Source organism: Perca flavescens, chromosome 23, assembly GCF_004354835.1.
Source record: "Perca flavescens isolate YP-PL-M2 chromosome 23, PFLA_1.0, whole genome shotgun sequence".
Classification (NCBI taxonomy): domain Eukaryota; kingdom Metazoa; phylum Chordata; class Actinopteri; order Perciformes; family Percidae; genus Perca; species Perca flavescens.
In genome coordinates, this window is record NC_041353.1 from 17,153,628 (window position 1) to 17,179,160 (window position 25,533).

General features: G+C 40.2%; 1 protein-coding gene across 2 annotated transcripts in view; it reads right to left on the minus strand.

Annotated features, from left to right (window-relative positions):
• Positions 1–25,533, minus strand: part of LOC114549810 (protein FAM19A5) — a 157,610-nt gene that overhangs the window by 37,463 nt on the left and 94,614 nt on the right. For both annotated transcript variants that reach the window (XM_028570059.1, XM_028570060.1), the window contains exon 2: positions 25,217–25,366. In XM_028570059.1, the coding sequence (XP_028425860.1) occupies positions 25,217–25,366 (150 nt within the window). The remainder of the gene's footprint in view (positions 1–25,216; positions 25,367–25,533) is intronic.

Below are 25,533 nucleotides of genomic sequence, written 5' to 3' on the forward strand. Positions count from 1 at the left end.
TCCAAAGAGCACCATGTCATGGGATCTTTAATAGACGCATACTGTAAATGTCACCAGAGTTTAGCCACTAAATAGCTATGTCAAAATGTCGTAACTTAAAAATAAAAATAATAATATTAATAATAATACAGCAATCATATTACAACATTTTAGCAATGCATTTTTAATACAGTATCTGACATATCTTGATGATTTTATTAAGGCTTCATTTATAAGTCACATTTTCAGCCCAAAAGCATATAAATAGCTAAAATGAAAACACTGTCACAACAAAAATACACATGAAAACTATATACGTCTGCTGTAAATCATTAAAAAAAACTGATTTGCTGCTATAAGTGTAACTTAACCGCTGTTTCTGAAGTGCCATACCTATGCTAGGTAGAGAAGGGCAAGTGCAGTTTATTTTAGCAGTGGAATGAGCCATGGTGAGGCAGAGATAATGGACCACTCAGAATAAACCGCCTAAACAAGAGGCTTTTAAGTGCCAAAGCACACACTGATTATACAGTAGCGGAGGCCTGAAGAGTACAGATAGTTGTATCGGCATGTTCCGGAAAAAGTGCAGAATCAAAACGTCACGTAGGAAAGATTATTTGTTACCATTTAAATAACTTACCACTCTGAAACGTCTTGCTCCAGTCTAGGTTGCGAAGCTTGTCGGCTTGTTCTGCATGTGTTTCGGGATCAGACTCACAGGTTTGTTTTGGATCACACCAGCTTGCTTGTCAGGTCCCGCCCTACTCTGCTTTTGACTGGCTAATAGTCCTCACCTAGGTACTGCACATGTGCGACTTCCAAGAAAGATGGGATAGAAGTGAGATGCCTCACTCTGTAGCTCAAACAGAGAGCTCAACACACAGGGTGAAAAGAGGAGCTGCAGCAATGTGCAGTACGACAAACATATGGCGTTTTTTGAAAATGAAATCATGTAAACCTATTCTGATATAACCTCTAAATACAATTACTAAGCTGAAAATTAGCATAATATGAGTTATTTAACCCTAGTGCAAATGTATTTACAATTGAAAGGAATACAATACTCCATAAAAGGAATAAATAAGAACATACATGCATACATTTTAATATAAAATAAAAACACTCACACGAATAGGTTACAGTTATATTCTCATTCTCCTTAATGAGCTTAAGCTTTAGCTTAATCAAGAGATGAATGAATAAATCCTAATGTAATGTATCACTTTATGAATTGACAAATCTACTGTATACTATATTTCCTATAATACTTATTGAATAATTAGTATTTTTGTTATAATATTATGGCTATTTAAATAAAATTGTATTAAGTACACACTGAACTCTATTATAGGCTCTAGCTGCAGTTTCCCTGCTGCTAGTCTTTTCAGTCAATATGCATAGACACATTCAGAAGTACACTCAGTGCACGTTTTTGGCTTTAAATGCTTGATTAAATACATGACAACTCAACCTCAAAGGAGAATGTATCACTCCCATACCTGTGTATGGGTTTTATGTAAACCAACAGCTGTGTGCACTGGATACACAGTAAGAAAAAAAAACATGTTTGTCCTGCTCGTCCTTGCATTCTCTCTCACACACACACACACATACAGGCACACACATAAAATCTCTTCTTCGCTCTCTAGCTTTATCTGTTGGTATGGCCTCTGTTGGAATGCTCCCTGTGGGCTCAGTGTTACTCTCCATATTGACTTTGTCCTGTCTCAGGAGATGATCTCGTCTCCCACAGGGATTACACTTTTTATGCACATCCACATGCACCTATGGAAAAAAAACAGACACACTCTCTCACACACACTAAGCGACCTGCATATTTGTGGTGGATTGAATATCACACCACCATTCAGTATGGCAGTATTACAGTATTTGCACGTTTAATCACAGTCTTTCAAAAACCACAGTGTACAGTTGGAGCTAATAACCTATTGTTATAGTCTAATCACCTAACATGTGATCAACATTTGACCAAACATGCATCTAGTAGTAAGAGGCATATATTTGTGCAGATGTTCACATCCTTTCAAGGAGCCACTGACAGACAGCACAGTCGATTTTTAGCGGCGCTCACACCCCAATGTGAAATTTTCCTGTCCATGTGTAAAAGGGTGGGCTGGAAGCTTGCAGTTTGGGCTTGCTAGCTGGTGAACTGCTGTAGCTGGCGAGCTAACGGTTTACTCCCTAACTAGCGCTAGCCGGCGATAATAGCTTCTGGAGCTTTTACTGTTCTACTTCGCCCTGGAATTTTGTTTGCCGTTGCACACCATGTTGTTCAATTAAAAAGTTATTAAAGAGAGAAATAAAGCTCTCCAACTAACGAGCTTGCTAATGGTCAATTAGCAAACTAGCTTAGCTCAGTTGCTAACGGTACACACTTTACTCAAATGTCATATTTTTACCACCTACTCCTGTCTCATAACCGCCTGCAGTTTTTACTTTGACGAGAGGAGGTTAAAGAAAAGTAAGAGGTGCAACACAGCTAATAAGCTACGGTAGCTTCCTCTATTTTGGACTCTCCGGCTCTTAGTCCCCTGAAAAGGTCAGCACTGTCCAGGCTGCTTGCTCACCAAAGTTGAACTCAAAACAAAACATCTGAGCAGGTTAATTTTGCCTTTTTAATTTCATGACATCAATAGTCTTACATTTAAATTAAACACTACTAGAACCATCTCACAAAAACATGAAATAATAGCCTATTGAAGACAACAATAATATAATAATGAACACAATTTAGTAATCTTAAATACCAAACGCTGAAGGAATGGCTTTTGTCAGTAACTGCCGTGTGTAAATACACACATAGCTGCATGTGCAAACTTCTTTTGTTTTTAGTTTCAGTGACCTTCCTGTCTTTTCCTCTCCACTGCCTCCAACATGCACATGTAGCTCATAAACAGCATACATTCTGTCAGCATGCAAATGAGCTCGTTAATATTAATGAGTGTAATTAGTGCCAATGATGAGAGGGTAGGGCCATTGGCTGACTCATTAGCTCCATCCTACACAGCTGGACTCCATATAATAATATATACACCTTTGTTTGTGTATGAGTGTATTCCTGAACTTCTATTCTTCTTAGGACCTTTTTTATTTTTAGATCTTCAAATTGAATGCACTTTTGCCCCATCAGATTATTTTGGCTGGTTCTCACATCATCAAGAGGCTATTTACGGCCATAAATTAAAATAACTTCATCACTGTTAGATTTAAATCTACAAAGGTGAGTTATATTATGTTCAATGACAATGACAAGCGTTTCAGCTGTAGAGGAGGTGTTTCAATTAGCACTTGCATTTTCAAGTGAGTGTAAATAGGTATAGTACCATAATAAACTACCAAGTTAATAACTAACAACCTATTGAAAGAGGCAAAAGTTCCCTCTCCCCTCACATCCCATGTTACAATGGATTGCACCATTACTCAGCAGATCTTCTGTCTCCTTAATATATAGTACGCTGATTCAGCACAGTGCCAAGGCTTTACCAATTTAATCCATAAGGAACAGGGATTTGGGGAGTTTGAATATAAACCTGGATTGGGAGAGAATATGGTGCAATCTATGTATGACTTCTAAGAAACTAGCTCACCAACTAATTCACTTCAAACCCATACATAGAGCCTACATCACACCCTATAAGAGATTTGAGATGAAATTACAAGCTACTAACAACTGTCATATATGTAACACTGCTTTAACTGGAACATTTTACACATGTTTTAGGATTGTCCAGTTATCTCTAAATTCTGGCTTCATGTAAACTCAGTTTTGGCAGACATACTTGAAATTTCTTATGTTCCTAATCCTTGTTTGTGTCTCCTTAATGATAATTCTGATATCAATCTAAAGCAAATTCAGTTCAAAATGGTATTAGCAGGGTTTACCTCTGCAAAGAAAACAATTTTGAAAAACTGGTTTATTCCGGATATGTGTATGAAATCATTCTGGATTCATAGCCTTGTCAACATTGTCAACCTTGAACATACAACTGCGCGACCAGCAACTGTACAAGCTTGGAACTTTTTCTCATCTAGGATAATCTCTTGGACCAGGGACAACAGCTAGGCAATCATTGTTGTGAACTCCACCTGCCAGACATGTTTTTGTTGCTTTATGTATTGTCTTACCAATGTGATGTTTTTTATTTTTCTCAATTCATTCTCATTCTATGGGTAATGTTACCCATAGAAATGGAAGAAAAAGATAGATAAGAGGAGATGCAAGAGTTACTGATCCATTTTCTAATTGCACGGGGCTCGGTGAATACTTTGTGCTGTCTTGTAGATGCTGTGGAGTGTGATCCACTTTCCTACCATTTACAGACTGAAGACCTCTTGACACGGTGCTCCTTTTTAAGAGCTTATAGGAAGAAAAACAACAAGCAGAGGACCCTTTTAACAACTAGAAAGTTAATTTTCACCTTGGCATATTTGTTCAACGGCAGGAACAAAACACTGTTGTTCACAATGCAACTGGGACATAGATTGCGACCTTCGTTCTTCTCACTCTATATTTTTATTCCCACGTCACAGCTTTTCAAAGAAGAAACTCCATTTATATTAATAGATGGAATTTTCAGAATCAAAACATTTACACTTTTGCATGCATTCTGAATCTTTTATACATTATTAAACTTTTAAATTCCATTAAAACTATTTCATTCTTTGAAGCGAGTGTCTGACATTAAAGCTAGTCTGGAGAGGAGCTTTAATATCTTCTTAAAAAATTCCCTACCCTAACTATGGAAGCAGACAGACACATTTGGCCCTGTGAGCCTGAAAGTGACAGAAGTGACAGGAACTCTCAACTGACTTTGATAGAAAATGAGACAAGAAATTTCGGCGAAAAAGCCTCAAATTTTTTAACCCACAGATATACAGTACATCAATGGCTTCGGGGAAGGACTATGGCTCTCAAGATAATAAAATATCTGCAATTGGACTCATGGTTTTTGCTTATTCAACTTTTAAAGCCAGCAATCCAGTTTAAAATATTCCACATCTTTCATACATTATTGTTATTATTTAATTTATAAAGCCAGCAATCTAGATAGGTGTCGGGTTTTCAACATCCAGCATTCATACCACAATCTCTTCAGACATTGCCTTCTCTAGTTTGTTCTGTTAGCCTTTATTTGACATCAATTAAGCATTACGGCTTACATTTTTATAAAGTAATGAAATTACAAAAACCATTGCCAAGAAAATTGGCAGCCTTTCTCTACACTGATTTTTTATTAAGTGGCAGCAGCTACAATTGCAAGGGGGCTTTTTTCACTTTTATGGCAAATATGGCTTTCAATGCTGGCCTTCAAGACACAGAATACTTTCAATTTTCTAGCCTACGATAATTTATTGCATTCACCTGACATCTCAGGTGTAAAACAGTCTCTGATAGAATGGCTAAAATTAAAACCGAGGACTGCAATTTAAAATGACTGCTCTTCTTCACATTTTTTTATATCGCAAAATAGTGAGGTTTTCTTTGAGCACATATGGTAGAGAAATACCAAAGTTCATTTTCATTATGTTTACTCTCCTGAGTAAAGTACAGTAGAAAATGAATGCAGTGTTTGCAATGGTAGGACTAAGGATGCCCTGATATGAACCACGGTAAATGGACTGCATTTTTATAGCGCTTTCATGTGCAAATTCATGGACAAAGAAACATTGATGTTTTAAAATATTATAAAGAACATTTCTATCCTTCAAAAGTCTAATTCTGCTCACCAGAGGAACACGGCAGCTTCAGTGTACAACTTAACATTACAATTAGTTTTACAACAGTGGCCTTTTACAAAACCACAGAATATAAAATCAGAATTTGGCAAAAAAAAAACATTTTTTGTTACACAACACATTTCAAAAGCCCTGGCCTTTAAAGTGATATTTCCACGGTAAGTGCTCAAAGACTTTCTTAAAGTGACGGTTGAACAAAACATGGTAACTATTAAGGGTGTGACGAGATCTCGTTTTACAAGATCTCGCAAGATTAAAACGTGACGAGATTTCTCGTCGAGGTGAAAAGAGTGAAAGAGTCACAGACAAGACGAACACAATATGTAAACATTGTAAGAAAAAAATGCCGTACTACTAACTACTGCACCCGCGAGTCGCGGGTGCAGTAGTTAGTAGAGAGCTGTGGTGGTGCTGTAAGTGTTTTTGCATAGTGCTCGTGTTAGCCGCAGTATACGGCATTTTTTTCTTACAATATTTACATATTGTGTTCGTCTTGTCTGTCACTCTTTCGCTGTTTATTATTTCCGCAGGAAAACCAAAATGTTGCCACACAAATGATTTAAAAGTGGCAGGGGGATCTTCAATAGTAATTCCACGCTCCATCACGCTGACATCACATCGCCTCACGAGACAACTTTTCACCTCGACGAAATCTCGCCTCGTTTCTCGTGAACCCAATCTCGTGATGTGTCTCGTCTCGTGGAGTAAGCGTCTCGTCACACCCCTAGCTTGTAACCTTGGTTCTCTGAGTAAAGACTATTTGTCCCAGTCATATTTCTTAACTGAAGTTTTCTTTAAATTAGTGTTAAGATCGCGTCTCGTTCTCGTGACCCCAATCTCGTGTCTCGTCTTGTCTCGTGAGCGAGTGTCTCGTCACACCCCTAGTACGTAACTATGTTGGAAGCTTTAAAATGCTAATAGATGGCACAGAACTATTGGCCCACTGCTGCAGAAAACTGGTTTTGATTGGGATTTAGTGGTAAAAAAAAGTCCTGAGACCCATTTTTGCCCATGAGGTAACTTAACTTAGGCCCATTAGCCTATATTTTTATGTGAACACAAAATAGAGGCACAAAGGCACATGAGCATCATTGCTCACGTGGGCCCCACTTATAGCCCATGTTGTCCCAGTCATTACAACTCACAACCTTATGGCAATCCAGGCAATTGCCATGACACATACATGCCCTCAAATGTACCCGTTCTGCCTTCCTACAGTATGAATCATCCATTCATTAAACGCCACATTAAAAGCCTCTCCTCAAGGACAAAGTGCCCAGTCCCTTCTCGCATAGCCTCATAGGTTGCATGGGTTAGTTTAGCCCCATGTTTGCATGTTCAAAGTGGTGTCAGGAGACTTTTTAATCCACACTAACATCAAGATGGACAACTGAAAGGAGTTGATGGAATTAAACAAACACGTGCAGATGGACATGGGGAACCATGTGGATTACTGCATGGATTACATGCGTCAAAAGGGAACCATCAACAATTGGCAAACACGTGCCAGCGCACGTGAACCCGTAAAGGAAAGTTGTGTTGTAAATACTATAAACGCAAAGAGCGGTAACTGCAGCAGGAGTGAAATTGAGAAAGACAAAACGGTTGTAATGCCTTCCTTTTCTATCAGTTTAGGCTGATTAAGAATTGACATAACACCTAAAAGATGGAGATACCGCACTCTCCCTTTGGAGAATCTTCAGAGTAAAACAGCATCTACAAACCAAACCGTTCTTGTCCATTTGAACCAGTTATTTTGACTAAAAACTTGTTTCTGACAGTTTAAAGTCACAGAGCTAAATGTATTATTGTTTTGCTAAGTGTCGGTCTTCCTATCAGTATTTACAGTATATTGAAGTCAATAATAAATTAATCTACAATTGAATACATGTTTCAATGATTTTAAAAAGCACTGAATTACCTAAACTATCACTACAGCAGGAGAGCACTTCAGCAGATATATGAGAGGTTAATGTAAAGGTTGTGTGTGTGTGTGTGTGTGTGTGTGTGTGTGTGTGTGTGTGTGTGTGTGTGTGTGTGTGTTCTTTAGTTACCAGTGGACCACATAAGTAAGCACAGAGACACGCAGAATATATAAAAGAGATGAAAGAAACACACTTAAAGCATCCCACTTTCATCACATCCGTCACTGCATTTCTCCACACTAACATCCTGACACCTACATACAGAACCTCTGCTTTCCCTCTTACCTCTCTGAGCGGATTATTAATACAGAAGGCCACTTTGCAGCTAACTTAATCAGATGAAGTGAGTCAGAGAATGAAAGGTAGCAAAAAAGTGAGGGGGACAGAGAGAGAGAGAGAGAGAGAGAGAGTGTGACGCGGCATAGAGAGGGAGAGTGTGTGATGGCGACAAAGAGAGAACACACCACATTAGTCCACATATGATTTATTCCCCCCTCTAGGTGAAGGAGACACCATTTGTATTAATTTGCCTTTATTTTTTATCCTAGATTCATCTTGCCTTCACATGCCTGTCACCACCATACTAATATTATTTTGGCCATGTGATGCCCCATAACTGGCTCTTAAAAAAATTGCCCAGCATGACAGGAGAGGATGGTGCACAGGGAGGAGGGGGAGGGCTTCTATCTTACTTCATTCATCAGATTTTATTCTACTTTTTTACAGGGAGATGAAAAAGATTCCCTTGGACAGGATGGTGTGAAGGGTGGGGATAATGATGTCTGTCCTCCTACTGAGGGACACACTAACACTCGTGCATGTGCACACACACATTTTTTTTATGTGTGTGTGCACTTAACAGAGGGCCTGGCTTTTTTTTTTTTTATTACTGGCAAGGTGAGCCAGTGGTGCTCCATCCCAAGGACAAAGACAACTGTGTCCACAATCCTCCTTGCGGGGCTTTGCAGAACAATTAGATGAGAGCGGAGGGTGACTGCAGTTGGGTTTCAGGACAGTACACACACATGCACACAAACACACAGCACAGCACAGACACAGGGCATGTATAAACTGAAGCAGGCTCACATGGCAAACAAACACATCAAAAGGGATTGTCAGACATTTTTTGGAAATACACTTATTCGCGCTTTTGCAAGATTTAGATGAGAAGATTGATACAACTCTTGTGTTTGTTAAATATGTAGCTGGAGCCAGCAGCTGGTTAGCTTAGCTTAACATAAAGACTGGAAACTGGGAAAAACAGCTGGGAAAACAGCTTGGCTCTATCCAAAGGTAGTCTTGCATTGCCAGACCTTCCTCCACAGCGCTGCGGAGGAGGGTCTGGCTAGTCCACACAGCATTCCAAAATAGGAGAAAAATGTGCTGTGGTTTATTGGCATTTCTGTAAACCAATCACAATCGTCTTTGGCGATTGTGATTGGTTTACAGAAATGCTAATCGCCGCACGGAGCCCCGGTGCCTCTGCAAAATAGCCTCGGGAAGTAACTTGTTTTGGTGGAACGTGTGTACATTCAAAGGTTGTTTTAGTCTTGTAACAGAAAACTCAGATTGGACAGATAGTCTAGCTAGCTGTCTGGATTTACCCTGCAGAGATCTGAGGAGCTGTTAACCATAGTCCTCATAAATCAACCTGAGTTTAAAATGCCAACACAAAGAAAGCGGAAGGTAACGGATATCCGGCCAAAATGAGGGACATCCGGCAGAATTTCCAGCGGCACCTGAAAAATCCCAGAAGTGGAACGTCGTGGATATAGACTAATCCAAAGGTAACAAAATCCACCAAACAGCACCGATAAAGATCACTAATTAACACATTATATTTTGACTGTTTAATCCTTACAGAAACTGAATTACAAAAATGACAATTCACATTTCTTGGTCGGGACCAGTAGTTTCCTGGAGTCTCAGCTGGTTTTCTGGCTGGTCACACCTCTCCCACTATAAAATTCCAAACAGTTGTTTTTACAGTTTTTGTGCTGGTAGACATATTTTCTTTTACATGTGGACAGAGCCAGGCTAGCCATTTCCCCCTGTTTCCAGTCTTTGTGCTAAGCTAAGATAACCAGCTGCTGGCACAAGCTACATCATTTCTGTACTTACATGAGAAAATGATGAATCTTTTCATCTAACTCTCAGCAAGAAAGCAAGTAACTGTACATCCTCAAATGTTGAACTCTTGCTTTAAACTAGGGCTGGGTGATATGGCAAAAAAAAAAAAAAATCTCGACATGGGGACAATATGAGATTTTAATCCTGTGCAAGACAGTTGAGCAAGAATAATAAGATACCTGAACCACTTTCAGCACATTCAAAAATGCAGGTTTTCCCATACAGGTATGCACTGTCAAGTACCAGATGCTTCAACTAAGTAGAGCATGGTTTAATAATCTGTTTCAGCACAGATAGAGTAAAGATGTCCACACACTAATGCATCTGTCTGCCACAGGCAAGACACGCCTGAGCTTAGTGTTAGCTATCCGGCTACATGACAGGGGCAAAGTAGAATGTTAAGTGGACCCCCGTGGCTTCACCTCTCATAACAAGCGGTAGCACCTCGTAAACAAACCGAGAATGCAGATCAGTGCGCAGAGACTGATGGACTCTGTCCATCTAATAGATGTGATTGTAAAATTCTCCACCTGGAGTCATGACAGTCCTGTAAACTGTGACAGGTGTGCATATACTGTAACTATTAACAGTTACTGTAACTATTAATCAGTGTTTACAGGACTGTCCAAACTCAAGACCAAGTAGCTTCTGGGGAGTTTACTCCCCGGAGTCCTTATGTTTTTTTCCCCCAGCGTATTTCCTTGGAGAACGTTGGCACCAAGATCCTGGTTCCAGCTGTCGCCGTGGTCCTGCTGCACTCCCTGCCGAGCTCAGCGGTGCCCTGCAATGTCATGCTGCTTCCTGCTGAACCCTGCTGCTTCCTGCTGAACCCTGCAGCTCCCCGCTACATCCAGTCACTGTTCCACTATTAATGTGACTATTATCGCCACTGTTCATCACACCCCCAACCGGCCCGTCAGACACCGCCTACCAAGAGCCTGGGTCTGTCCGAGGTTTCTTCCCAAGAGGGAGTTTTTCCTCGCCACTGTCGCACTGCTTGCTCTTGAGGGAATTACTGTAATTGTTGGAATTGTTGGGGCTTTGTAAATTATAGAGTGTGGTCTAGACCTACTCTATCTGTAAAGTGTCTCGAGATAACTCTTGTTATGATTTGATACTATAAATAAAATTGAATTGAATTGAAGTAGGTAAGACTTATAAAACTAACTTTCTGTCATATTTGCTGAAACTGACCCTATGTTCCAGTAGAACTACATGAAGCAGGTCATTTAAAAAAAAGATCCAGCTCCACCTACAGCTGCAAAAATCAGAGCCGGGGGGTGGGGAGTGTCTAAGTGCGTGTCAATCGCTGCTCATGCACACACATTCATTCTCCCTTGTGGGGGGAGGGGCTTAGGAGACCGTTTCGGGCTTTAGCAGAAAGGGGGGAGGGACTGAGAAGTTGTTGATGTTAAAATGTTTTGGCTAAGTCTTGGATCTTCACAATCCGACCAACAGCACCTTTAATGTAGCCTGCTACCATCTGCGTTTTGACTGAAAATAATCTTTTCGTGCATGTAGTTAAAACTGGATTAGACATTTTACACACAAAACTACACATACAAATCAATCTAATACACTGCCTACTTCAAACGTCTTCAGATCAAGACAAAGCGTACAGAACCTTTCCCACTTCTATACTTTTATTCCCTTTTTCTTATTTGTGCCCATGTTTTCCACACCGAGCCCTTGCATTCAGCTGGTGCATCCATCCGGCTGAGTGCACCCAGCTGCACGGCAATTACAGGTGGGTTTTGGAACGGTGCACAACAACACGACGCATACATTATTAAATGAACCCGTGTTCAGATGGAATTGCTAAGCCAGCCAATGAAGGTAAATTACCAAAGACAAAATGCGGCAGCAAGAAAGAGAGAGAGAGAGAGAGAGAGAGAGAGAGAGAGAGAGAGAGGGCCCTGCCCCAAAACGGCAATGCATTAATGAACAACATCATTTCTGAAAATGGAGAGGAAACACAGAGTCGCACCGATCAGTGCAAGACAGAGCGGGGGGAAGAGAGAGAGATGGAACACAACATTGACTACCTAATTATGCTTTTTATCATTTCAGTCACAATAGAGTGCCTCCCTTCTTTAGCTGCCCGGTGTACTCGTGCAGCTGTTCCTCCACTGCTTTAATGAGGAAGATAAAGAATAATCACAACAGTGTTATATTTACATCTACCGGCCACCAAATGACTTACGTCTGCTGCAGCAGAAGCACACACACACACGCACGCACAATCTCCAAATCTTGTGAAGGCCCTCAATGCCACAGTCCGCTCGTATTTCAAGCAACGACATTAAAATGTGTAAAAACAATGCTGTCGAGCTTGTTTTTGTCCATCGTTAAAGCGCACATCCAAGTGTGCTGAAAATTAGCCAACATGAGCTTAATAGCTTGATACAAGGCAGCGGGTAATTGCTTTCACTGGCATGTTGCTTGTGTTTTGACGCTGTAGAAATAAAGACCAGTGCACATAACCTCTCCTTTTTTCTTCTATTGACTTTCTTCTTACGTCCCTGGCAGTCAAAGTTAGCACAGATCCTTGACTCCTGTGTGAGCTGTAATATCATGTTGCCGTTCCGTCATGTTGTGCTACATCCATCCATCCATCCATCCATCCATCCCACTAAAAAACCAGAGGCCATCTGATTTCCTTGGGCTCTTAAAGAAAAAACAGAAAATGAAGTAACTGTAATCAAAGGAAGCGATGAAAGGAAGATAAGTGGGTGAGGGAGAGTGGAGGAGATGTACAGTGCAAGGCTCCGACACGATCATATGGAATCAGCACCTCGTGAGTAATGGGGGTTAAAAAGGGAAAGCGCTTTTCTCTCTCAGTGCCAGATGGGCTCGTGTGGGTTGGATCGGAGCTGTGAAAGAGTGAGGGAATGAGTGAGTGAACACTCGCAGGCCTCCTTGGCAGCCCCTCTGTCGACAGCAGAAATCAAACGGCAAGAGGACTCGAGAGATGATTGGCCCACCTCCTCCAAGCTTCCATCCAGAACTGGCAATAAAAGGCACTTTACAATCCAGCGTGGACATGTTTCACTGACGTTGTCACAGAACGACATTTAGAAAGATACAGGGAATTACTGGAAAACAAGTCTTTTTACATGTCTCACGTCGATGTTTGGAAGAAGGGGAAATATTTATATCTATGTACGGCGCTGAGATATTGTAGCATTTTCAGGAATCCTTGATGATGTCTGAAATGCTTGTAGATGGCAACAGTTTTTCTTCCTGGGGTGATTTCAAGGAAATGATTGGAAAACTAAAGATGTCAACGTAGTTGTTTTGTGTGTATATTTTTTTTTTTTTTTGCTGTAAATTAGCCTTCAGGTTATTGACATTATCAATCACATTTGTTTCTAGCCTGGGTAAACCCTGACAAACTTCCGGCAAATTTGAGATTTGCTCTGCAAGTCAGTCTGGCGAAGAGCCCATTCAAACCCATTTCCAATTTCCTCAAAATTGAGGCACCAATCACAACCGCTGAGGCGGGCTTTTCACCAATCACAACCGTTGAGGCGGGCTTTACGCGGCGAGGATAGCGCAGCAACGGCGAGCAGCTTTTGTTTACATTCGAAGCCATGCTTCACGTGCTCGGCCATGACCGGCGACGGGCAGGTCAGTCTGACATATGCCGATTTCATGCCGGTCAGCGCTACAATTAACTGACAACATAAGTTCTACGAGTTACAGTTCTCAAGGATGCACGCACACACGGACGCGACAGCACAGTCTATTTTTCCTTTGTGTTTTTTTTGTGTGTCGCTCGTACCCGCTCGCGGTGTGAAGCGCGTGTCCGCACTATTCTCGCACATGTAGGGAACCTCGTGAATTAGCCTGCAACATGTCAGCTGTTTGGAAATTCTTCAGCGTGTGTGCAGAAGATAACAAGTTTGCAATATGCAACACCTGCAAGGAAAAAGTAGGGCGTAAAGGGACGACACCAAAAACCACAATCAAATTTTTTTTTTGTTGGATATTGGATGTGAAAAGCGTCGTTGGTCTGATTGGTTGAAGGACTATCCAACGCGCCCAGAGGCATTTGAACGGCGTCCATTGGTGACGCCCCTTTGGAAATGAACTGTCAATGAACCCCCTCTCAGTTACAACTGAGAAGGGTCTCGTGTCAACCAGGCTAACTTTTATCCAACACAATATCCAAAAGATGCAAAACATTTATCCATTTTCTTGAAAGACTGACCCACTCCAAATGACAATACTGATTTATACTGTGTGTGAAAAACATGCAATAAGTAACACTGAAGTAATGTATTTGTTTGCATGTTTAACTTAAAATTGTTTTTTTAATACGGTGACTCCAGAAAATAAATAATGTATGTGACCAAATGATTTTGAGTAAAGACTACTAATGTAATCTTTAATGTTTACTACTGTTTAATTAAGGTTCTATGTTAAAACAACTTGACCCGTTTAGTTTCCCCTTGTGTAAAAACTTCAATGTTTAACGATACAGGTTTCCAAGTCCACTTATACAAGATAAGAGCGTATAGTGACTGATTTGATTGTAGACATGAAGATCTAAAAATGTGATTGTGAATTTATTTTTTCCAAATTGGTTTTCTTTCCTTTAGGACTTACACAAATTTGTGATGTCTCTTAAGGCCATGTGGGCTGGGCATAGTTTTGTGCATGGCACAGTAATAAAACGTAATTTATTCATATGTAAAAAGTTTTAACCCTTTTTAGATATTTTATGTTTTATTTTGATTATTTAATTTCTTTCTTACTCATATTCATTAATACTTTGCTGCACGAAAAAATAAATGTTGTAGGAAAGAAATGCAGTACTGGGACGTTAGCACGAGCAACAACAGCCACTATGACACAAGAAAAGTGACACCTTAAGAAGCCGAGACTTCATTAATACCCACACTGTTGGATTAACAAACAGTGCAAGCAACTGGTGAAAATAAAAATCTGACAGAGAGACCGTTTAATCGTTTTGCAATCACAGTGTGGCAGCCTTAGTTAAGACTACAGACTCACTTGACGCTCTCCTCCTGCTGAAAAATTGTAGCCTTGGCCCTGAGGGGCTCCGTGGAAGCAGTGATTATTAATTAATTGTTCATAGCCCGTAGCCTCGCGAACAGAAATGGCCCCTTGGACATGCGTTGCGGAGGAACTTTTCTCTTCCAATTAGACCAGCGAGGTGGAGAGGGTGAGAGCACGGACCATCAACCAAGGCAGCGCCGGCGAGCGGACTTGTGGGAAACAGGGAGGACAGGCGGCAGGCGTTTAAGGAAGGCGCACTGCGGTGTGCAGAGCCAAAACGTTTCGCCGGTGGTGTCACAGACGAAGATAGAAAGACCGAAAGAAAGAAAAAGAAAGACGTGGACAAAATGGGAGCATATGGGGAAAAAAATATGCTTTTTTTATGTATTCACATACTTAATTCATATGTGCTTTTATACATAAGTACATGTCTGTGTGATGTGATGTGTGATGTGTGTGTGTGTGTGTGTGTGTGTGTGTGTGTGTGTGTGTGTGTGTGTGTGTTCTAAGAGGATGTAAAAGACCAGGCGGCAGTGATTGACAGTTGAGCGGAGACATATTAGCTCCTGGCGATTTATAAGGCCGAGATGTTAGGATGACTCTGATGGGCTTACCAAGTGATTGGTGCTCTGGCCTTGCTAAGAATCCCGCTCTATGAAGAGCTCCGTAATACTTCAACACGAGGGCCTGATGGCTCATTTGAAAGCCAGACGCCGCGCGTGAAGTCAATCTACCGAGCCAACATCCCTCTTCATGAACACTTAGGGCAGGGTTGATCTCCGGCTGAATGATTTGGCATTAAATCAGCACAGAAGGGAGCAAGAATTACATAAATGATTTTTTTTCCCCCACCCTCTAGAACAAAATCACCGGTGATTCACAGTTGCTTAGGTAACACCCCTTTCTGCATCTGAATAAAAGCCTGAAAGGAGCAAGAAAACGAGCCAAAGTGACTGAAAGCTTCAGGTAAAATGCAGGTAGCATTTTGAACAGTTTTCATTATATTCACATATGCTTATCAAACACTTCTCAAGAGAGCTCTACTGGCCTCTTTCTCATCCGACCCGGATTAATTATAATAAAACACAGAGAGCAAGATGCACAACAATGGGTTATCAATAACCTCTGACATTATCATCAACTCAGAACCCTGGAACACCTGGGTCCACTTCATCACCTTGCGTCTGTAGATTTATGGACGCAGAGTGCAATGGGTTCAGGGCAGAAGGGATATGTGGATAATGCAGCTTCATTAAGAAAGAGCATAACGGCTTGCCTGAATGCATTATGGCATCTGTATGTGCTATATTATCTGGGAAATTAAATTTTTACAGTCAATGTATGCATACAGAATTAGACACACGCATGTGTGCACGCACACATACACACACACACACACACACGGGACTACTTATTCATCTTTGGCTGCATTAACATCCATCATTAGGAGGGAAAAGGAATGCCAGCAATCTGTTTTAGTAAAAATGGTCACGTGCATCAAACTAAGACATGATGAATTACATTAGCTCAGTTATCAGCTGTTTAAAGTCTGTGTGTCTACATAAGCTCAGCTTTATCTGAAAGGAATTTTCTAAATACATGTAACATCAGTCTTTGATTTTGGTGTTTGAATAAAAAAGTTATATATATATATATATATATATATATATATATATATATATATATATATATATATATATATATAATATATATATATATATATATAAATATATATAATATATAAATATATATATATATATATATATATATATATATATATATATATATATATATATGTTCAGTGTATACATACAGTATATGTTTGTAAAATGAGAAATTCTAAAAAAAACAAGTTATATGTTAAAGAGCTGTGAAATGTTTTATTATTATTGAGGAATTCAGCAGGGAGGAGTGCTATAAAGCAACATAATAATGCAAGGTTAATGGATAGAAAAAGTAATGTAACGCTGCCACAGAATGAAAGCCAGAGCAGACACTTTGCATTATTTCTATGCTAATGCGCACCACTCGTCAGCTCCTTCACCCTGCGGGGAAAACACAAGCTTTCTTTGTATTATAGTTCTGCTTGTCATACTGCAAAACACAAACCGGCTCAGTATTGCTGTGCATGTAAACCCACAAAGAAACTGTTTTGATATCAGTCACTCTGGGGGGAGAGCTTCACATTAATATTTCCAAAAAAGAGAGAATAGAATAAAAAAAAAAAAAAACACACTTTTTGGAACTTTGGTTCTCCTTCTCTCTCACACTGTGTAAAGACGATGGCTTGACAGTTGGGAGCCTCAATAATTTTCAGGGAAGGGAAGGAGAGAAGAGTTCTGAAAAACTCTTACTCAACATCTTTATGTTCACATTCAGTTCCTGCCGATTTAAAACAATTAAAAGAAACAAGAGTGTAAGGGAATGTTGCCATATTACCTGTCCTATGATGCAAAAATGAAAATTTGACCCAAAAATTATGATTAAAAGCAAATTCTTTTTGACAAATATGATTAAATACCCATACTAAGTATTACTTAAATGTTAAAATAAAATGCCCACCACTGGAAATGGGGCAAAACCTACACGTAAAAAGCAGCTGATCATATTAAAAGTTTAACGCTTTTGAACAACGCCACATAACTTCAGTTCTCGTAGTTCCTAAAGTTCTTAAATTAAAAACTTAAAAAAAATTAAAAATGTAATCTCTAAACATCACTGCCTGGAAGCACGGCCAGCCCTTTCTTCACCTCACTCTGACACTTTGTTCTCTGACCTAAATAACAAAGGGAATATAAAATAGCCTATCCTTCCAAAAATTGTGTCTTTATTTTGAACCTATACCATCATCATGTTCACTGTCAGTGTCCCATCAGCTGTTGCAGTATAGGTGTAAGTAGCATTATACAGTGACCCTAAAATCAGTCACTTGCAGCCATTTGAAATGGTTTTCTTGTGTTATTTTTTGCCTATACTATATTGTATATTGTCATACAATCTTTTCTGTTTTCTTTTCTTTCTCTTTCACTAGATAACTGCAGCTATTTCAATTTAAGCAATTTGGTAGCATTTCCCAAGAGCACAGGCAACATGATGCTCATATATAATATCCACCTCATATAAACAACACAGGTACTGGCTCAATATGCTACAGACAAAATAAAAAAATCGAATGTTTGGACACAATTGCACTTTTTACAAAAATAAGATTTCAGCCAGCAAAACTGTTATACACATGAATCTACATGAATGGCTTTAAAAAAAAAAGAAAGAAAAGCAATCAAACTGCAACTGAAAGATATATTATTATGCCAGCTTGGATGTTTAAGCCATACTGAATTATAAATAGGAGATTTCTGGAGTGGAAAAGATCGCAGTCTATCGACTGCGCCAGTTTGAATGAGAAAAAAAAAAACAGGATGTAAAATAAACACGGGCTGTTTATGCTGGGTGTGATCTGTATATAAAAAGCGCCATGTGATGTGTGTCCCGCTCCAGTTTAGAGGCTACAGCCTCCAAACCAGCACACCCAGGGAGAAGCAACCCACCTCGGGCTGCGGCCCCCATCTGCCTGCCCTCCCCCCTCCTCTCTCTTTGACAAGGCCATTGCCCGTGGTCATCAGTCTTCAGTCTGCACCGTACGCATATATGTGAAACAGAAAGAAAAAGGACCCCAAAAAAAAAAAGAGAGAAGCAGCGAGATTACAGATTCACCGATGGGCCATCTTTTTCAGCCCCGGTCCCTTCGGACAGCGCAGCGGTGTAACGGCTAGGCTTGCTAACTGGCTGCCGGAGCTGACATGACATGTTTCCCCAACAGACTGTGGCCCCCTCCTCTCCTCCCTGGATCAAATCAAACCAGTGGGCTGATGCAGTATGATTGGAGCTCTGGTACTGTCTAATAGCCCAGAGACAAAGCCTGACGCATACTGTTGTCTCTATCGCCGCCTGATTCACTGGAACAATTCCTCATATGCAAGCTACCCAGGGATGTGCATCTGGTCGGATGAAAGTTATTTTCAAAAGCTTGCGATGCAGCTTTACAGATAAAACAATGCAAGGTATGTGTTAGCAGAGGTGGGGAACAACTCAGATCCTGCTAGCAATACCACACTGAAAATACTCCATTACAAGCATACATATCCTGATAGACCAGGTTATCCTGAAAACATAGATGTCTATGACTTGATTGAGCATTTCAGGGTTGAGGTTATACGAGCATTATTACACAAGGAAACCAGGCAACCCAAAGATTGGGAAAAAAACGGCTTAGGGCCCAGAGGGTTAAAGCTCCCCTATTATACTTCTATTCAGCATCATATTTGCACTCTTGGGGTCTACTAGAATAAGGTTACATGCTTTGATGTTCAAAAAGCATATTATGTTTCTCATACTGCCTATTGCTGCAGCTTACTTACTGATGCAGCTTCTCTGCCTGAAACACTCTGTCTGAGCTCTTGGCCCGCCTTCCTGAAAAACCCAGTCTGCTCGGATTGGTCAGCTGGCCCACTCTGTTGTGATTGGTCAAGCAAATTCAACCGAGACACTGGGCGGCCTGTGCTTGCTCAGGCAGCACCTTTGGGCAGCACATATGAAAAACTGGGCTGGCATTCTCAATCAATTACATCACTAATTGAGAAATGTTAAACAGGAATGTGGACGAGGTGTTTTTAGGCAGTTGAGAAAAATTGCCGTCTGTGGAAATGCGTTTTTTTTTTTTACTTTATACATCTATTTAGGGCTAGGTATCGTTCAAACATTTTTGATACCGGTACCGATACCAATACCGATACCATGACTTTGATATCAGTTCCTAAATGATAATTTTTTTATAGAGGCAATTCGGTCGATGCCTAAAAAGTATTGAATTCAGTACCCAGCCCCACATCTATTACATACACACAAAAAAAACTATATAAAACACTAAAAGATGGGAAAATAAAACAAACATAATAGCCCCAGGGCCACAGTGGTCAGGGCCACTGTTTCTAACTTGCACAAACCTCAGTCGGATAAAGGACTGAAGAGACAACTCTGTGCACTCTCTCTGCTATCGGAGATGGAGAGGGGAATGGCGTTCTAGTCATTATGCTAACAAGGGGGATTGCATCCCCCCTCATATCACCTACTCAGTTCTTTTCCAGCAATGTGTGTTAGTGTAGGGCTGTGCAATTAATCGAAATGCAATCGCGATTATGATTTTGGCTCCCAATGATCACAAAAACAGAATAATCGAGAAAAACAATTATTTAGCTCATTATACATGTTACATTTGCAAGTAAACTCTTATTTTCTCTTGTGTTCTGAATGAAATGATAAAGTTTACAAAGAACAAGTACTTTTTCCACTGTTTTTAAGTTCAATAATTGAAACATCTTTCCAGAAGTCAACAAGTAATCATGTTAAATTATCGTGATTTCAATATTGACCGAAATAATCGCGATTATATTTTTTTCCATAATCGAGCAGCCCTATGTTAGTGTATCATTCTTTCTCTTTTTCACACACACACACACACACACACACACACACACACACACACACACACACACACACACACACACACACACACTATTATCTGATGTCCTAAGCATCTTAAAACTGGGGACCTTTAAAGGCTTTCATCAATGTCAGCATCCCAGCAAAAAGAGACCAAACACAAACACCTTTACCTCAGGCGAGGACTCCCCGCTGAGCCATCACAGCCACCGCCACAGCCAGTGACCCTCGAAAAGCTCCTGCACGTCTCTGGAGTTACGCCCTTCTGCTGCTCTGTCACTCTTTCCTGCAGCCAGCGCGAGTAGCTTACTCTCTGTTTCTCTGTAATAGCTTCTCTCGGTCTCTCGCCCCCCTAATAAGGATCAATATCGGCTCTCTTAAAAGTCATCAAGCACAGAGGTAAAAAGGCTCAAGAGCATGAAATTGCAGATGTGAGAGGGTGCACTTGTGCAACACAAGGCTGCGATATGGGCCTCACATGGGTTGAGCCGTTGAAGACAAAGTAAAATCCTTCGGGATGAATAAAGTATCTATCTATCTATCTATCTATCTATCTATCTAAAGAGAGAGAGAAAGACTATAAGAGTGTGAGTCAAAACGAGAGAGAAGGGAAAAAAGGCAAAGAGCAGATGAAATGGAGAAAGAGAAAGGGTCAGAGAGAAACGGCATTTCATGCCGCAGAGATGTGATTCGCAAAGGTTTTTCTTTTCTATTTTCTTATGGACACGCACATCAAACAGCGAAGCTACGGAAAGCTTATCATGTCGACGGCTTATCTCCCATTTTCACCTCCTCAAAGCAATAAACACACAAAGAGCAACTGGAAGATGGGAAATGCACAACAACAAAAGAGTGACTCTTCAGGATCAACGGCGCTACAGCACTCCCTCTGTTTTCATTACCACATAGTGTCCTGGAAGCCGTGTGAGTCTGCTGATGGAGCAATGGATTATCCCGCATGCCTGGGATGCAGACTCGGAAGCATGAAGGACACAGATCGTGTCAGCCAAGGCAAAGGCATATTACAAACAGAGAGCAGACCTCAAGGACTCAAGTAGATTAAAACTGATTGAAATCCCATTTGCGGCTTTTGGGGTCTTTTATGTCAGCGTTCTCTCCTGCTCTCGCTCGCTTTCCATGTCCCCAAAGTGAGCAGAGCCCTAGTCTGAATAAACAAATAAGATTGCATTTGTGGAGACAAAGCATCTCATATTTGTCTGGCAATAATATCAAGCTGTGAGATATTGTGATATGAAAAGCAATAAAAGGTGTGCGTGCGTGGGTGTGGGTCTGTTTTTTTTGTGATGGGAAGCAATGGGACAATACGGGAGGAAAGGGTAAATGACTGTCTGACATTGAAAAATATGCAAAACCAACACAAATTGAATTACACTTCAAATACTGTATTATGCACAGTGGTGCAGTGGTGCACAAGTAGCTTATGTTAATATTTAGCTTAAAAAGCACAATATTATAAGTATAATGTATCAGAAAATGTATATATTTAAGTACAAGTATCTTAAAATTGTACTTAAGTGCAGTAGAGCTGCAAAGATGAATCGATTAATCGATTAGTTGTCAACTCTTAAATTAATCGCCAACTATTTTGATAAACGATTAGTCGGTTTGAGTAATTTTTTAAGACAAAAGTAAAAATTCTTTGATTCCAGCTTCTTAAATGTGAATAATTGGTAGTTTCTTCTCTCCTCTGTGACAGTTAATTAAATATCTTTGAGTTGTGGACAAAACAAGACATTTGAGGACATCATCTTGGGTTTTTGGGAAACACTGATCTACATTTTTCACCATTTTCTGACATATTAGAGACCAAACGACTAATTGATTATTCGAGAAAAAAAATCAACAGATTAATCGACTATGAAAATAATTGTTAGTTGCAGCCCTAAAGTGCAGTACATGAGTGTACTTGTGTGTTTGCATCATATTTGTAGTTGTGTGTGCACACAATTAGCTAGCTACTAGAATATTATCTGTACTCATCCGTTTAATTTCCCTCCACAAAGCTTGCTGGTTATTTCCCAGTATAAGGTGAATCCTCCTGCTCAAAGGTGGGTATTCGCTGAAGAGCATACCTCTAAATATGAAATAATCATACACACAGTGTCACTAAGTAGTCTTAATTACATTTACACCTATGTGTGACCTACTGTACAGTCTCCATTTGTATGTCTTGAGCTGTGGGATTAACCAGAAACACTTGGGGTAAACCCAGCAGACTCCACATAGGTCCAAATTCAATCCCATAGCCTCCCTGCTGAAGGCAGCAGTGACTATAACCACAAAGCCACTTGTGCCCCATACTTCCAAATTAAAATATTCACAGGGAATATATATTATTATAGGCAAACCTGTATACCGTATGAAAAAAAGAATGTTAAATGAAAGCTTGTGTATTTCATGTAAGTAATTAAAAGGAATAATAATAAATAAAAAATAAAAAACTCATACAATCGAGTTTAAATTATAAAACCAAAACTCTCTGACTGTCTATTGTAAAAACTCTCGGCGTCTCAATTCATCTGGCAGTAGTCTGCTAACCCTTCCCAGAGTCCAAATTAACATTATCATTACTACCTGTCTATTATCTATTCCTCTGTTTTATCTTTTCAATTCCTTTAAAATGGTTTTATTTGCATGTTAATGTTTTATGCTGCATTCCCTTTGTGTTTTTTAATGCGTTATGTCCTGCACTGGGAATTGCTTTTGTGTATGAAATAACAAATAAACTTTGCTTGGCCTAAGTTCACGACACCACTGGCACATTTTATTTTCATTCTATGTACATACGCTCTAAACTGACAACACAACTATACGAGCATAATTTCCATGGTTATTTCATTTTTATTTTTGTTCAGGTAGGTGCACTGCGAACACTCCACAACCTGCGATCCACAGGTCTCGAAAAAGCCTGCTGATAAGCCTAAATTCTCTTCAGAAATAAAGTATCAAGCCAACACAAAATGCCACAGAGCTCCATGGAGCCCACCTTGTGACAAATACCTCCTGATAGTATCGGGATACTGTGGAGTTATGCAGCATCCGTACAACTTACTCACTGGCAAAAGAGGCATGCGTAAGGACAGCAAAGTGACTCCACAGTGTACCTGGCCATGTGGTCATGTCCACAATATCAGATCTTTCTTTATAGGACTCAGACGGAGTGCACAAATCTCAGTGTGAAGCAGTTTGGCCAAAGGAAGAAATTGAATTAGGAGAAAATCTCCAGGGTCATGTTCATCTGTGCCTGCAACACAAATAAGTAAAAGCCTCTGTCCACTTACACAAAGCCTTCTCCTCATATGATCAGCAGGTAAAACCAGTCAAACAGCGCACTGAGGATAGGCAGCTCCTCCAATCGGAGACACAACTGTGAAGGCACAGTTGAATCACAGGCAAAACAAGACATCCAAAAAGGTATAGTTCACTGCAGGTCTCTTCTAACTAACAGGTCTGTTTATTCTGCCTTCACCTGTGCACATAACCTCTCCTCTTACCCCAAGCTAGAGGCCACATTGTGTGCGAGAAACACTTGGTGACAGGCACCCTAAGAGGCAGTGGGAAGGCAATGAAGATGTTATAAAAAGATGTAAGAAACCCCAGAGTCACAGCATCATTCAACCCTAGCTGAAGACTCCAATTTCTTGAAATCCTTTGAGCGGTCATGCGGGCAGAATGGTGACTAGAGAAATGACTCATAGGCTCCAGAAAAAAACTGCTCAAGCTTCTTCCCCATTAGACGTATGTGAGGAAGACATGGCAACAACTAATGAAACTCTTCCTCTCCCCTGTACACAAAGTACAACATTATCTTTTCATTATACTCACTTTTCTCTTCATCGCTGTCCTGTGAAAACTATGCATCTCCAAATTTGGAAACCTGTTAACTTATCTAAAAAATTAATTGTTCCACAGCAACACAGTGAAACGGGGCTGTTTTTCTTAGATCATAAAAAAACATTTTGACACACGATACACGTTTTTTGGTTTCTGGTTCTATATAAAGGTATACGTGGTGTATCCAAGTAACAAAAATTCACTTAATGGCTTCCAGTTGTATAGATAGATTACAAGAAATTGAATAAAGATCAATTAAGTGAATGTAAATAAAAAATGCTTTTGGTGTAAATGTCTTTGGAAAATTATCATTTCTTTATGAATTTGGCTTATTCCCTGCAAAATAGTTACGATTACTTTCTTGATTGATTTCTTGATTAATTGTTTGTTCTATCAAATGTCAGAAAATAGTGACTACTGTCATAGAGCCTAAGGTAACAGTCCAAAGCCCAAAGGTATGGAATTGACTACATAGATATACAGTATGTTTACTATAACTATACATAAACAAACTCAAAGGATTTATCGATTGTCAAAATAGTTGCAATTAATTTTTTAATCAACTTATTGATTAATCAAGTAGTCATTTTTCTGAGCTCTATGACAATAATCATACAAATGCACACTGTGCCAAAGCAGACACTAAACCACAAATAGTGTCACTATTCCATGAGCCCATCTGTTGGTGGGGGATTTAGAAATCCCCATGCAGCCACTTTTTTTTAAATGATTCAACTGTAAATTGATTTGCTGCAGGCTTCACTAATATCACAAAGACAGCCCTGTGATCCTCTTTCCCCACATTGTAGGTTTATCCACCTTAAGCCCCTTCTTAAATACAGCCTAACTGCCCTGATGACATGATTCAACACTTTGATACGGCTGAATTTTACACCTAATTTTCTTCATGTGCTTCAACACCAACATAATCCAATGTAAAAGTCAAACGTGCCTCGGGAAAAACATACTCGTGTTTGAGTAGTTTTCACTGAAGTGGCCCCTTAAAGTAAGCGAGCTAAGCCGGGATCCCCCGCCCCTCCTCTTACCGTCCACGCAGGCAGGTCTGGCTCTTGTAGTTCCAGCGATCTGGCCCTTCTTACAGGCGCAGCGGGCTGTCTGCCTGGCGATGGTCCGCCGTGGTTGGCTGCTGTCCCTGTCGAGCGTCACAATCTCACATGTCCCCGCTGCCAGCTGGCCTGGAAATGACATTGCACCACAGGAGGTGAGGTCAGAGAGATGAAATCAAAAACAGGAGAAAAATAAACTAGTCCGTCTCGTCTGTTAAAATTGTACTCTGTCACATGTTCACTGATGTAGCGCTGTCATTTTTCACAATCCTTTGGAGCTCAATTGGCACGGTACA